The 15,093-nt window shown below is 44.9% G+C and overlaps 1 protein-coding gene across 1 annotated transcript in view; it reads left to right on the top strand.

Annotated features, from left to right (window-relative positions):
* LOC115183286 (dual specificity mitogen-activated protein kinase kinase 5-like) overlaps positions 1 to 15,093 on the top strand; it is a 90,350-nt gene that overhangs the window by 45,107 nt on the left and 30,150 nt on the right. Inside the window, exons 10-11 of the mRNA XM_029744611.1 lie at positions 5,372 to 5,398; positions 5,753 to 5,785. Coding sequence (XP_029600471.1) covers positions 5,372 to 5,398; positions 5,753 to 5,785 — 60 coding nt within the window. The remainder of the gene's footprint in view (positions 1 to 5,371; positions 5,399 to 5,752; positions 5,786 to 15,093) is intronic.

Below are 15,093 nucleotides of genomic sequence, written 5' to 3' on the forward strand. Positions count from 1 at the left end.
AGGTTCTACGATGCACTTTTCAGGTCCATGTCTCGATGTCCCAATGCATCACCCACTGCTAAGGCAATACGTTGGGACTTTTTAATCATCAACACAACTTCCTGTTACATTTCTCATGCTCAAGAACAAGATATTATTATTGTTAAAGTCAAATGTCGATGGACTGCCCCTTTAATATGTGACTCATAAGGTACACAGTTTCCAAGCTGTGAAATGTAAACTCTGTGGAGGCTCATTTTAAAGGAGCCCAGTGGGCTAGAGCAGAGCCCTAGTACCATTAGTCCAAGCTCTGCGCTGGTGACCGCTTTGTTTCCCAACGCTAATTAACCCAACAGGCACGCTGCGAACCAATCTAATGAACATTACTCACGGCTACCATGACCGTCGGCCTGTGGATGGCCTGGAACACCCAAATAAGACTGGAGGGAGACCATACCACTGACTGAAACTGGGATATGATGCCAAGTGTATCATGGTTGTGAATCTATTCCGTAGCTATAAGATACCGTAGCTGCGTGTCCAGAAGAGGAATTGTCTAGGGTCTGTGGCATTGTTTATTTTTTGTTTAGGATGTTTAGTACGCAGAGTAAGACCTGTGAATTAGGGTCGTTGTGATAGTTATCCCTAGATGTGTTTCTGTAGGGGGTTTGTAATAAATGGATGTCTTGAAGAGAATAATTAAGAGGATTTAAGCCCGCTACACAGTGATTAAGCTGCATAGTGAATCAGTTTTGTTAATACTCGTCCTGGAGACATGGGAAATACTAAACTTGTTTTGAGGCGACCAGTCAAACGTGTGTTTGTGCCCCCTGTGTTCATCCTGCTGTGATGACGTACATGAGGTCTCCATGGTTATTGTGTGTGTGGCCTCGGGCATGTCTCATTTCAGAGTGCTGCCACTCTTATCTTCAGCAGTGTCTATTAACATGGCCATTATCATGTTAATAGACACTGTATGATTACATACAATAATGAATGCCTCACAGTCACTCACACACACACACACACACACACACACACGGTTTTTGAATAAGAAGCGGAGAGATGTGGGCTTGTCTGTTCTTCTCTGGTATTTACATATCCACCATTTTGTATGGAAGGGAGCGTCATTCTCAGCATCTTCATGTCTCTTTTTAATAGGCATGAGACCTCTGGTAACACTTTAATATCTCCAATATATTCAATCCAATCTGTAGCAGTCTGTCTGCCAGTATACTTCCACCAGAATCTGATTCATAAATTAGCCTAAATAGCCAGAGGAAGAAAAAAGACAAACTTATTTCTTGTTCTTTACAAATGGAGCCATAAGCGTTGTGGTGGAGCGTTGAATGTTTTCACACCCCATTCATTTATTTCTTCTTCCTCTCTCTCCCCCTCTTCACTGTTTCCCCCTCTCTCACTCACTGTTTCCCCCCGCTCTCGCTTTCCCATCCTCTCTCTCCCCCTCTTACTGTTTCCACCTCTCTCTCTCGCTCATTGTTCCCCCCCCTCTCTCTCTTTCTCTCTCTCTCTGTTTCCCCCCTCTCTCTCTGTCTCTCTCATTATTCCCCCTCTCTCACTCACTGTTTCCCCCGCTCTCGCTTTCCATCCTCTCTCTCCCCCTCTTCCACTGTTTACCCCGTTCTCGCTCTCTCTTGCTCTCTCTCTCTCTCACTGTTCCCCCCTCTCTCTCTCCCCCCATCTTCACTGTTTCCCCCGCTCTCGCTTTCCCATCCTCTCTCCCCCTCCTACACTGTTTCCCCCGTTCTCGCTCTCTCTTGCTCTCTCTCTCTCTCACTGTTCCCCCCTCTCTCTCTCCCCCCATCTTCACTGTTTCCCCCGCTCTCGCTTTCCATCCTCTCTCTCCCCCTCTTCCACTGTTTCCCCCGTTCTCGCTCTCTCTTGCTCTCTCTCTCTCTCACTGTTCCCCCCTCTCTCTCTCCCCCCATCTTCACTGTTTCCCCCGCTCTCGCTTTCCATCCTCTCTCTCCCCCTCTTCCACTGTTTCCCCCGTTCTCGCTCTCTCTTGCTCTCTCTCTCTCACTGTTCCCCCCTCTCTCTCTCCCCCCATCTTCACTGTTTCCCCCGCTCTCGCTCTCTCTTGCTCTCTCTCTCTCACTGTTTCCCCCCTCTCTCTCTCCCCCCATCTTCACTGTTTCCCCCTCTCTCTCTCTCTCTCTCCCCATCTTTCACTGTTTCCCCCTCTCTCTCTCTCTCTCTCCCCATCTTTCACTGTTTCCCCCGCTCTCGCTTTCCCATCCTCTCTCTCTCTCCCCCTTCTATCTTCCCTACATATGGAATTTAAAGCTACACCAAGAGACAGTGTGTGCACCAGGGAGATCTCCCGCTGCCAGTGCTCTCCTCATCTCTCTGTTCATTTTCCCTGCTCCATATGGCGTTACAGACAGTTCACCTGCAGGCTGTAGCAGATCCCTGGTAGAACGGGTAGCTTCATTTCACCAGGCGCAGCCGGCCAACGTCCTCGGGCCCAGGCTGTCAGCTGTCTGCGCAGAAGCCCCCTGTGCTATCACCCTCCACAGTCCACCCGACTGTGGCAGCAACACAAATAGAGAGAATGGAATAAATTGTAAGCACCTGAGATTTGCTCAGGATAGGTGGTTTTGGGAGAATGGGGTCAGTGTTTTGGGTGGGATGTGGGTGGATTTGAAGGGCAGAGGGGTGTTTTTGTTTTTGTTAAGAGCTGTTGTAACGCTGTAAGGGGCCTCTGTACTCACCCTTTCCATTTTGAGGTGTGTGTGTGTGTGTGTGTGTGTGTGTGTGTGTGTGTGTGTGTGTGTGTGTGTGTGTGTGTGTGTGTGTGTGTGTTATATGAGTTGCCTGGAGTATGGGTTAACAGTAACAGTACGGGCGGAGGTGGCGATAACAGAACACACTCCACAGCGTTTTCATCCTGTGTTTGTCATTGATTAGAGACGGCCTCTTTAATTCCTCCTCACCCCATGTTGTGATCCATTTGCATTCGTTGTGAGGAGTTAATGGAGTTTTCTCACGGCTCTGAAAGTCTTTGAAGACAGCAGACTGGAAGTGATGTGTATACAGCCGCCGGGGCAGCGCCCCCCTGATTGATTTGGGCTCTTTTTGCTTTTCCTCATCTCCATTTTAAATTGTTCCACAGAAGAAGAACAAGAACAGGAAGTAGTTCAAATATGTTTGATGGTGTTGTTATGAAGGGATCACATAAAAATGTCAAACAAACTGTAGAGGGATTTAACAGATCAGTGATTGCACTACCAAGTATTGAGTAATGTAGACTCTTTTGACACTATCCCCATATTGCGTTGTGACACGGGGACTTTCATATGATGAAGTATCACATTTTCCAAAAATGTTGAATGCTTTATGCAGAGGCTGCATTCACCCGTCTGTGAACGTTTTGTACTTTTTGATGCTCTAGCTATTGCTCCCCTCAACCCTGGAACATCTGCCTTCAGATCAACACAGCTGTTAACATCTATACAAATAGGAGACCAATGGAAGTATTGAATGTTTCAATACAGTACTGTCTCCCTGTCTGTAGACTGTGCTGCAGCTCTGACTGTGAGAACAGCTTCTACCTGGTGACTGAGTAGGAATACCATTGTCTCCCTTTCTGTAGACTGTGAGAACAGCTTCTACCTGGTGACTGGGATGACTGAGTAGGAATACCATTGTCTCCCTTTCTGTAGACTGTGAGAACAGCTTCTACCTGGTGACTGAGATGACTGAGTAGGAATACCATTGTCTCCCTTTCTGTAGACTGTGAGAACAGCTTCTACCTGGTGACTGAGTAGGAATACCATTGTCTCCCTTTCTGTAGACTGTGAGAACAGCTTCTACCTGGTGACTGAGTAGGAATACCATTGATTATAACCATGTCGGTATATTCTGTTTTGATTGATGATTGTGATGAAACGAGGGAGTTTCATTAGGTTGACCTTGAGTGTCAGATTGAGAGACCATTTTGAAACCAAGACTTGAAAAGTCCATATTTTTGCCTCTACTCTTATTTGGGGTTATTGTTCATGATTCGAGTTGTTTTAACCTGAATGTGAAACACAGAACTCTGTTGTTTTCCTCTGCAGGATTCAATCTTCTCCAGTTTGTTGTCCACAGTGGTCATTTCCAAACCAACTCTGTATCAGAAACAACAAGGGACTCATTGAAAGGTTCATGTATTGTTAGACCGTAATCATCATATGAAGCACTGATTACCCCCAGGACAAATATATAGAACATTGTGATGTGTAAATTAGATCATCAAGTTATATCGTTCAATGACTGTTAAATGGAAAGATGGGACGGCTTTGTTACGGCTCACGTTGTTGACGCCAGATCGAATTACCTTGTAGGAAAATAACAAACTCTTGACAAAGTAGAACTCAAATAAGTTTGCCTTCAACAATCCAATTTCAACCCCTGAGCAGCTTGCAATTTTGTTTAGTAATTATTTCTGAATGAATTTGTTTTCTGTAGTCGCCCATAAGCTGTCTGAATCAGGCAAAATATGTGTAGAGGCCATGAAGGAGCCTCTTGATATTTACCACCAGTGCAAAGCTGTCATTTCATTGAGAGAATGAATCAATAAGAGTTTTAACGCATTATCAAAAGAGCCTACGAAACAAGCAACTAATTGACTAAACATAATGGGCCATCTAGCTCAAAGCAGAAGGCCTTGGGTCTCTTGTTATCTGTGCATTAAAAACGTTCTCACTGTCTGACTACAACTCCGTTTCTTGTGTTGAGCTTTTCAGCCATGAAAGAAACTTCAAAGCCTGTTTTTTTATATCTGAAGTAAAATAATTAAAATTGTTGATGAACAAAGCCAGCATTTCAGGTCATTGGACTTTCACGTACTTTGTGTTGGAACCTGTTTGTTTTCTGTGGAGTGGTGATGGATGAAGGCAAAATAGTCTATACTGAGCCCTTGTCATTTGGTAGTGCAAGATACTTGTCATCAGAGATGACTGGTTAATTATTCATTTTAGTGGTCGACCAGAGCCCCATGTTAGCCTCTTACCTTTTTATTTTTAAGAACATTTAATAATTTTTCTCTGTTTCAGTGGAAATGTTTGCTCAGCCTGCAGATTCCTATTTGAAATGTACATTATGCACAATTAATTCTACAACCCTGCATCTTTAGACAACCTGGAGGGGGTAGCAGGGAATATGAAATGAACATTGCTGAATCTCTTCCCCCTCCCCAAATGAGAGCAAGACTATTAACGTTTGGGTGTTTTTTTATTATTATGTAAATGGTGTTAACACATGCCCACCGGGGATACCATCACTTTCTCTCAGTGATCATAATGTGTCCAAGTGTGTGCTTTTGATTATGACATGCTAATTACATATTGCCTCTCTCTCTTCTTCTTGTCTTCGTCTGCCTTTACAGATTCAGAAAAACCAAGGATCTTTAATGGTGAGATTTTATGTATTTTTGGGGGGGATAGTGTTTCACTCCCGGCAGTGTTTCACTCTCGAGTAGATCCCTCATTTGAAACGTCCCACAAATTGCGTTTTTTTTTTGCAATGAAATGATACAGCGGGCCTTAACTGCCAGTATTAGATTAGATGCTATTATAGAATAATAGAAACATTCAGGAGGCGATGGCTGTGCCGGAGCTTGGTGCATTTGATTAATGTAAATACCTTTTTATTACATTAGTGATTTTCTCTGCCACCGTACTGTCGTAACGTCGCATGTAGACAACTAAATAAGTATTATTCTTCTTCTACCCATCTTCTCTCCTCTCTCTCTGTCTCCCCATTCAAGCCTCTCCAGTTACTGCAATGCATCGTTGATGAGGTGAGTCGGCGTCTTATGTGCTTTCTCTCCTAAAGTCATTCCTAATGGTGTGGAAAGCTTATATTTTGTTTCCTAATGAAGCACAGTGCTCAGACGGCTTCGCTCGCGCTCACTCACCCCCCTTCGCCCCGCACACACAACCGCCTTGGGCCATTCCACACACACACACACACACACACACACACACACACACACACACACACACTCAGGCTGCACCCACCCTGAGCGGCTCTATAGACACACATACACACACACACAGGCAGATCACAGATGCACGTATACACACACAGATAGATATACACGTACTACTGCCTTGAACCATTCTAAAACACACACATTGATACACACACACACATTGATAGACACACACACACACACACACACACACACACACACATTGATACACAAACACACACATTGATAGACACACACACACACACACACATTGATAGACACACACACACACACACACACACACACACACACACACACACACTGATAGACATACACACACACACACACACACATTGATAGACATACACACACATTGATAGACACACACACACACACACACACACACTGATAGACATACACACACACACACACACACTGATGGACATACACACACACACACACACACATTGATAGACACACACACTGCTGCCTCAAGTCGTTCTACTCAAAGGTTATTATAGTTTTGTGTTTTTATTTCTATTCGTTTTATGATTTATTTATTTTTTTGAAGTTTAGTTTCAGTTAGTTTTCAGACCTGAATTGATGGTTTTTATTTAGTTTTAGTTGTTTTAAAATGATTTGTATTTCTAGTTTCTCACACACAGGCCAGGGATAGAAGATACTGGGAGGAAGCTTACTACATTGTATCAGCCCAAACAGCTGTTAGTTCTTCAGCCAGATCTATTTTACAAGCTTTTTGTTGCTTTGTTTCAGATGGCGGTCTATTGTGCATTTTCTTTTGTATTCTAAGGTAGCAGGTTTTGCAGAATATATTTGTTGACATTTGCAACGAGCATCCCAGCGGGGTTTTGACACTTTTATTTCAGTCAATACTCTGATCTTGAATTCTCTGTTATTTTCTTTATACGTCCATGCTTGGTTTCATTTCCTGCCATTTAACTGCCCCTAATTGACCCGTTGTACAACTTCCGATGACCCCGTTAGAGAACATCAGCATGAAGCAAAGAGCGGTGTTGAATCACTACAAATGGTATTCCCCAAAACACACGCGTGCCAAAACAGACATAATTGATTGGATTGGAGACATTGTGTCAATTACAGAACATTTCCTAGGATTTTCTACCTGCAGCAACACTAGTGGATAATGCTGGAAGTAGCAGTTAAAGCACAGGGCCTCCAGAACTGGACCAAAAGGCAGGACCCTACACATACCTAACTAGCTAACTCACCATGTTAAGTCTATAGGAATGCTAACAGGCTAACTTTAGCTTCATAGTGCTTATACTATGTGAAAACACGCAATTTTTATTGAACCTTTATTTATACAGGGAACCCCATTTCAGACGGGTATCTTTTTCAATGGTGCCCTGTTGAATTGGTTTGTATATTTAATAGTTTGACAATGTAATTCATATTTAACCACTTCTCCTCCCTGGGTTTGTTTGTCAATGTGCGGAATGTTGATCGCAACAAATATGGCCACGCACTTGTTGCCAGGCTACATAAGGTTAATATAGAGACACACTCAAGTGCTTTAATACACACACACACACACACACACACACACACACACACACCGGGCAGGGGTAATGTAGCATGACCAGTCTACGGAGCACAGAGGGTGTCAGGCCATCCAATATGTAGCATTAACCTTGACCTCTGACTCTTAGCAACACATGTTCCCAGAACCTTGACACACTTCCCTGTCCTACCCACACACACACACACACACACACACCAGGGTCAAGAGCAGTGTACCCCTCAGTCTACATGTAGTGCTGTGTATCAATCCTTTCTAGAATGATATATTTTTAACAGCGAGGATATTTAGTGAAATAGGTTACGACGTGGTACTGCAGTCAGGTTAAGACCCTGGTGAGGTCGACGAAGTACGCAGATGAGCTTCCCTGTTTCTGACAGTTTGGATGTCGAGGTCCTGGGTTGGCGTGGTTACACGTGTGTGTGTGTGTGTGTGTGTGTGTGTGTGTGTGTGTGTGTGGCCTGTTGGACGTACTGCCAAATGATCTAAAATGACATTGAAGGAGGCTTATGGTAGAGAAATTAACAACTTCTATGGCTACAGCTCTGGTGGACATTCCTGCAGTCAGCATGCTAATTGTACACTCCCTCAATGCTTGAGACATCTGTGGCATTGTGTTATGTGACAAAACTGTACATTTTAGAGTGGTCTTTTATTGTCCCCAGCAGAAGGTGCACCTGTGTAATGATCATGCTTCTTGATATCTTGGCAAAGGAGAAATGCTCACTAACAGGGATATAAACACATTTGTACACAACATTAAGAGAAATAAGCTTTTTGTGCGTATGGAAAATGTCTATGATCTTTTATTTCAACTCATGAAACATGGGACCAACACTTTACATGTTGTGTTTATATTTTTGTTCAGTATAGTTTTTCTTCAGTGTGTGTGTGTGCATGTGCATGCAGCACTCCTTTTCTCCCCCTAAAACAAGGGACCTTTCTGTCTCCACTCTCCTTTCCTCTTCAGCTCCTCACTGACACGCGCTAATAACACAATGCCAGGAGAGAGCCAACCCTACACACACCAACCACACATTAAACATACCAAGCTTGTCCTTTACAGAGTATAGATTGGGTGTAATTAATAATTAAACGCTTGCAGTTGTAATGGGTTGACCCAGCTGAACTGTTCATTAGTCACCAAGGCGAAGGCATCACTCAAACTATTTTCTCCCTCGCCCTTCGCCGCTCTCCCCTGGCAACGAGAGAGAGGTAGCGGGAGCTCTCGGGCTAGCGGCTAGCACCACCCTCCATTCTAGCAGACCAAGGACTTGGAGAGGAGGTGAGGGGATGAGGAGCGTAGAGGTGATGAGGAAAGGAGAGTTTGAGGAGGTGAGGTGAGGAGCGGAGAGACCCGGCTGGGAATGGGTTGAGAATGGGAGAGGGTGGGTTAGGAATGGTTAGAAATGGGATGGTATGGGCTGGGTTGGACTGGGCCGGGCTGGGTTGGACTGGGCCGGGCTGGGTTGGACTGGGCCAGGCTGGGTTGGACTGGGCCAGGCTGGGATGGTATGGGCTGGCTTGGACTGGGCCAGGCTGAGATGGTATGGGCTGGCTTGGACTGGGCCAGGCTGGGATGGTATGGGCTGGCTTGGACTGGGCCAGGCTGGGATGGTATGGGCTGGGTTGGACTGGGCAAGGCTGGGATGGTATGGGCTGGGTTGGACTGGGCCAGGCTGGGATGGTATGGGCTGGCTTGGACTGGGCCAGGCTGGGATGGTATGGGCTGCGTTGGACTGGGCCAGGCTGGGATGGTATGGGCTGGGTTGGACTGGGCCAGGCTGGGATGGTATGGGCTGGGTTGGACTGGGCCAGGCTGGGATGGTATGGGTTGGACTGGGCCAGGCTTGGATGGTATGGGCTGGACTGGGCCAGGCTGGGATGGTATGGGTTGGACTGGGCCAGGCTTGGATGGTATGGGCTGGACTGGGCCAGGCTGGGATGGTATGGGCTGGGTTGGACTGGGCCAGGCTGGGATGGTATGGGCTGGGTTGGACTGGGCCAGGCTGGGATGGGTTGGACTGGGCCAGGATGGTATGGGCTGGGTTGGACTGGGCCAGGCTGGGATGGTATGGGCTGGGTTGGACTGGGCCAGGCTGGGATGGTATGGGCTGGCTTGGATCTATGTGACCTGGGCTCGACGGAGGAGTCTTTGCCGTCCCTCATATGAAGAGCAAATGTAGTCCAGTAGAACTAGGGATGAGTAGGCATATGGAGGAAGTAGAGGGTAATCTAGTGTGCCAACCAAATACTGTAGATAGACCTACAGTAGTAGTTATGACTAGCCAGGTCTACAGTAGTAGTTATGACTAGCCAGGCCTACAGTAGTAGTTATGACTAGCCAGGTCTACAGTAGTAGTTATGACTAGACAGGTCTACAGTAGTAGTTATGACTAGACAGGTCTACAGTAGTAGTTATGACTAGACAGGTCTACAGTAGTAGTTATGACTAGCCAGGCCTACAGTAGTAGTTATGACTAGCCAGGTCTACAGTAGTAGTTATGACTAGCCAGGTCTACAGTAGTAGTTATGACTAGCCAGGTCTACAGTAGTCGTTATGACTAGCCAGGCCTACAGTAGTAGTTATGACTAGCCAGGTCTACAGTAGTAGTTATGACTAGCCAGGCCTACAGTAGTAGTTATGACTAGACAGGTCTACAGTAGTAGTTATGACTAGACAGGTCTACAGTAGTAGTTATGACTAGCCAGGTCTACAGTAGTAGTTATGACTAGACAGGTCTACAGTAGTAGTTATGACTAGACAGGTCTACAGTAGTAGTTATGACTAGCCAGGCCTACAGTAGTAGTTATGACTAGCCAGGTCTACAGTAGTAGTTATGACTAGCCAGGCCTACAGTAGTAGTTATGACTAGCCAGGTCTACAGTAGTAGTTATGACTAGCCAGGTCTACAGTAGTAGTTATGACTAGCCAGGTCTACAGTAGTAGTTATGACTAGCCAGGTCTACAGTAGTAGTTATGACTAGCCAGGTCTACAGTAGTAGTTATGACTAGCCAGGTCTACAGTTGTAGATATGACTAGCCAGGTCTACAGTAGTAGTTATGACTAGCCAGGTCTACAGTAGTAGTTATGACTAGCCAGGTCTACAGTAATAGTTATGACTAGCCAGGTCTACAGTAGTAGTTATGACTAGACAGGTCTACAGTAGTAGTTATGACTAGACAGGTCTACAGTAGTAGTTATGACTAGACAGGTCTACAGTAGTAGTTATGACTAGACAGGTCTACAGTAGTAGTTATGACTAGACAGGTCTACAGTAGTAGTTATGACTAGACAGGTCTACAGTAGTAGTTATGACTAGACAGGTCTACAGTAGTAGTTATGACTAGCCAGGTCTACAGTAGTAGTTATGACTAGCCAGGTCTACAGTAGTAGTTATGACTAGCCAGGCCTACAGTAGTAGTTATGACTAGACAGGTCTACAGTACTAGTTATGACTAGCCAGGTCTACAGTAGTAGTTATGACTAGCCAGGCCTACAGTAGAAGTTATGGTTTAAATATTTCTGTATTCATTTGCATGAGATCAAAGGTCCCCGGTTATCATCATCTGGATCCCTCTTCATTTGAAAATGCCTGTGTGTGATTTAGACACACACACACAAACACACACACAAACACACACACAAACGGGGCTCTTTTAAGTGGATCATTGATATTGCTGTAGCTGGAGGTGTGTTCGGGGGAGAGCAGGAGTGCTGCAACTCACACACACGCCGCGCCACGTTGCCATGGGACTGCTGGGAGTCTGGGGCTCAGGTGAGAGGGTGAAATTAGCTGGAAAATGATTGTGTGTTACTGAACCAGTTTACTGGACTGCCTTTTGTTCATGTATTCTCTCTCTCTCTCTCTCTCTTTTTCTCTCTTTTTCTCTCTCTTTCTCTCTCTCTTTCTTTCTCTCGCCCCCCCCCCCCCCCCCCCCCCCCCAAACACACATAACTCACCTCTGTTTGGGAGGACAGACGAGGACATTTGGCCTCGATTCTCTAAAACCAAATCTAGAACGAGACAATCTCCCAGTTCCATGAATCCACACATCGCTCCTGCTGTCCCTCTCTTTCATTAATCTCTTTGTCTCTTCTACTTGTTGAGCAGCAAAGCGTTCCACTAACAAGAACTCTGTTTTAATTTCCCTAGCCCTGTAATTACGGATCTCATTTTGCCTGATAATTGCACTGGGCCAATGACATGTATATTTACTGCTCGGTGTGTGTGTGTTACAGGGGGTTGAGGTGTGTGTGTGTGTGGTGGGGGGGTGTAACGGCGGTCAGAGAGAAGACACACGGACCGTGGCTTTCATCATCATGCTCATCTCAGAACGCTATACATCAAAGTCTGCCGCTGTCCTCAGCTGGGACCATGAATACATGCATGAGTGTGTGTGTGTTTGTGTGTGTCATGCATGTGTGTGTCTGCATTTTCAGGTGTGTGTGTACTGTACAACACATTAATGTTTGTTTCGTGTATGTGTGTCAGCGTTTGCGACACAGTACAACTCTGCAGGGAAAATAGTTTGGTGCTCGCTCTCTCTCTAAACAGCGTGTCCACTGAAGCATTTGGCCTGTAGTGTGTGTATGAGAGAGATGTTACTCATCCAAGCAGCAGCAGCACTAGGAAGTAGAGTGATATTAGAGTAAGCCATTCCTTTGTTAGTTTAAATAGGTGCATGTATCATCATTTTCTGGGTTCTGTGATCGATATGTCAGGAATAGGGACAGCTGCCCAGAGGTATTTTAACAGCGAAGCAGCTATTTATTATGGATCCCCATTAGTAGCAGCCAAGGCAGCAGCTACTCTTCCCTTCATAATGTCATTAAGGCAGTTATACAATTTCAAAAACATGAATACATTCCTAACAGAATTCGCAACACAGTGAGTGTGTGCCCTCAGGCCCCTACTCCACTACCACATATCTACAACACACTGAGTGTGTGCCCTCAGGCCCCTACTCCACTACCACATATCTACAACACACTAAGTGTGTGCCCTCAGGCCCCTACTCCACTACCACATATCTACAACACACTAAGTGTGTGCCCTCTGGCCCCTACTCCACTACCACATATCTACAACACACTAAGTGTGTGCCCTCAGGCCCCTACTCCACTACCACATATCTACAACACACTAAGTGTGTGCCCTCAGGCCCCTACTCCACTACCACATATCTACAACACACTAAGTGTGTGCCCTCAGGCCCCTACTCCACTACCACATATCTACAACACACTAAGTGTGTGCCCTCAGGCCCATACTCCACTACCACATATCTACAACACACTAAGTGTGTGCCCTCAGGCCCATACTCCACTACCACATATCTACAACACACTAAGTGTGTGCCCTCAGGCCCATACTCCACTACCACATAATGCATGTGTGTGTATAGTGCGTATGTTATCATGTGTGCCTATGTTTGTTGCTTCACAGTCCCGCTGTTCCATAATGTGTATTTTTATCTTATTCTACTGCTTCTATCAGTTACTTGATGTGGAATAGAGTTCCATGTAGCCATGGCTCTATGTAGTACTGTGCACCTCCCATAGTCTGTTCTGGACTTGGGGACTGTGAAGAGACCTCTGGTGGCATGTCTTGTAGGGTGTGCATGGGGTGTCAGAGCTGTGTGCTAGTTGTTTAAACAGACAGCTTGGTGCTTTCAACATGTCAATACCTCTCACAAATATAAGCATGGATGAAGTCAATCTCTCCTCCACTTGAGCCAGGGGAGATTGACATGACATATTAATGTTAGCTCTCTGTGTACATCCAAGGGCCAGCCGTGCAGCCCTGTTCTGAGCCAATTGCAAGTTTCCTAAGTCCCTCTTTGTGGCATCTGACCACACGACTGAACAGTAGTCCAGGTGTGACAACTAGGGCCTGTAGGACCTGCCTTGTTGATAGTGTTGTTAAGAACGTAGAGTAACACTTTATTATGGACAGATTTTTCCCCATCTTAGCACCTGTTGTATCAATGTTTTCACCATGACAGGGTTACTCCAAGCAGTTTAGTCACCTCAACTTGCTCAATTTCCACATTATTTATTACACGATTTAGTTGAGGTTTAGGGTTTAGTGAATGATTTGTCCCAAATACAATGCTTTTGTTTTTGAAATATTTAGGACTAACTTATTCCTTGCCACCCATTCTAAAACTAACTGCAGCTCTTTGTTAAGTGTTGCAGTCATTTCAGTCGCTGTAGTAGTTGATGTGTATAGTGTTGAGTCATCCGCATACATAGACACACTGGCTTTACTCAAAGCCAGTGGCACGTTGTTAGTAAAGATTGAAAAAAGTAAGGGGCCTAGACAGCTGCCCTGGGGAATTCCTGATTCTACCTGGATTATGTTTGAGAGGCTTCCATTAAAGAACACACTCAGTGTTCTGTTAGACAGGTAACTCTTTATCCACAATATAGCAGGGGGTGTAAAGCCATGACACATATGTTTCTCCAGCAGCAGATAATGATCGATAATGTTAAAACAGCCCCACAATCTTTTTATCATCAATTTCTCTCAGCCATTCATCAGTTCTTTGTGTAAGTGCTGTGCTTGTTGAATAGCCTTCCCTATATAGAAAATATCTCTCACATACATTATTAAGCATTTCACACATGTTATCAAGATACTGACTGTTAGCACTTGGTGGTCTATAGCAGCTTCCCACCAGAATGGGCTTTAGGTGAGGCAGATGAACCTGTAGCCATATTACTTCAACAGTATTTCACATGAGATCCTCTCTAATCTTTACAGGAATGTGGTACTGAATATTAACAGCAACACCTCCACCACTGGCATTTCTAACTGTGTATTGCTACCACTGTATCATCAAAGGTATTGTCTAAGTGAGTTTCAGAGATAGTCAGAATATGAATCATCTGTTACTAGCAAGTTATTCATTTCATGAACCTTGTTTCTAACGTGGGTTATTTTGAGCACTTTTCTGGGATGTTTGCTTGTTTTCATTGCTTTACTGGGAGCTTAGCATAAGTAGATATTCTCATGTTATTTATGTTAGTGCCGGGTGAGCTGCACATATTGGACTTCCTACTAGGGCACACCGCCTCAGTGCTAACAGTATAAATCTGGTTCATAGACACGTTATTGCTGCATACAATAGCTGTAGGATCAGCAGAGGCATTCAGGGCAGTTAGAAGTACATACATTAGGTTACTTACATTATGTCTACCAATGCCCCTGCTATAATGTACATTTGCTAAAGCATTATGATGACTCAGCGACACAATGGTAGGGATTAACTGAGCTGGGCTTGGGTCATTGATAAGTCATTGTCTCAACGCAGCCTTATAATGCTGTGAAAGGATCCAGGAACCCAAATGATCCCATCCTCCTTATAGAACATGTTTTGTTTCCAAAAGGTATTGAAATTGTCAACAAAAGTTACACCCATTGAGCTGCAGTAATCACATAGCCAGTTGTGAAGAGAAAGAATCCTGCTAAAGCGTTCAATGCCACGATTCAGAGAGGGCACAAGGCCAGATATGAGGGTTGTTTTGTTAGTGTCTAGCAGAGAGTCAATCAGCTCTTTAAAATC

Source organism: Salmo trutta, unplaced genomic scaffold (assembly GCF_901001165.1).
Source record: "Salmo trutta unplaced genomic scaffold, fSalTru1.1, whole genome shotgun sequence".
Classification (NCBI taxonomy): Eukaryota; Metazoa; Chordata; class Actinopteri; order Salmoniformes; family Salmonidae; genus Salmo; species Salmo trutta.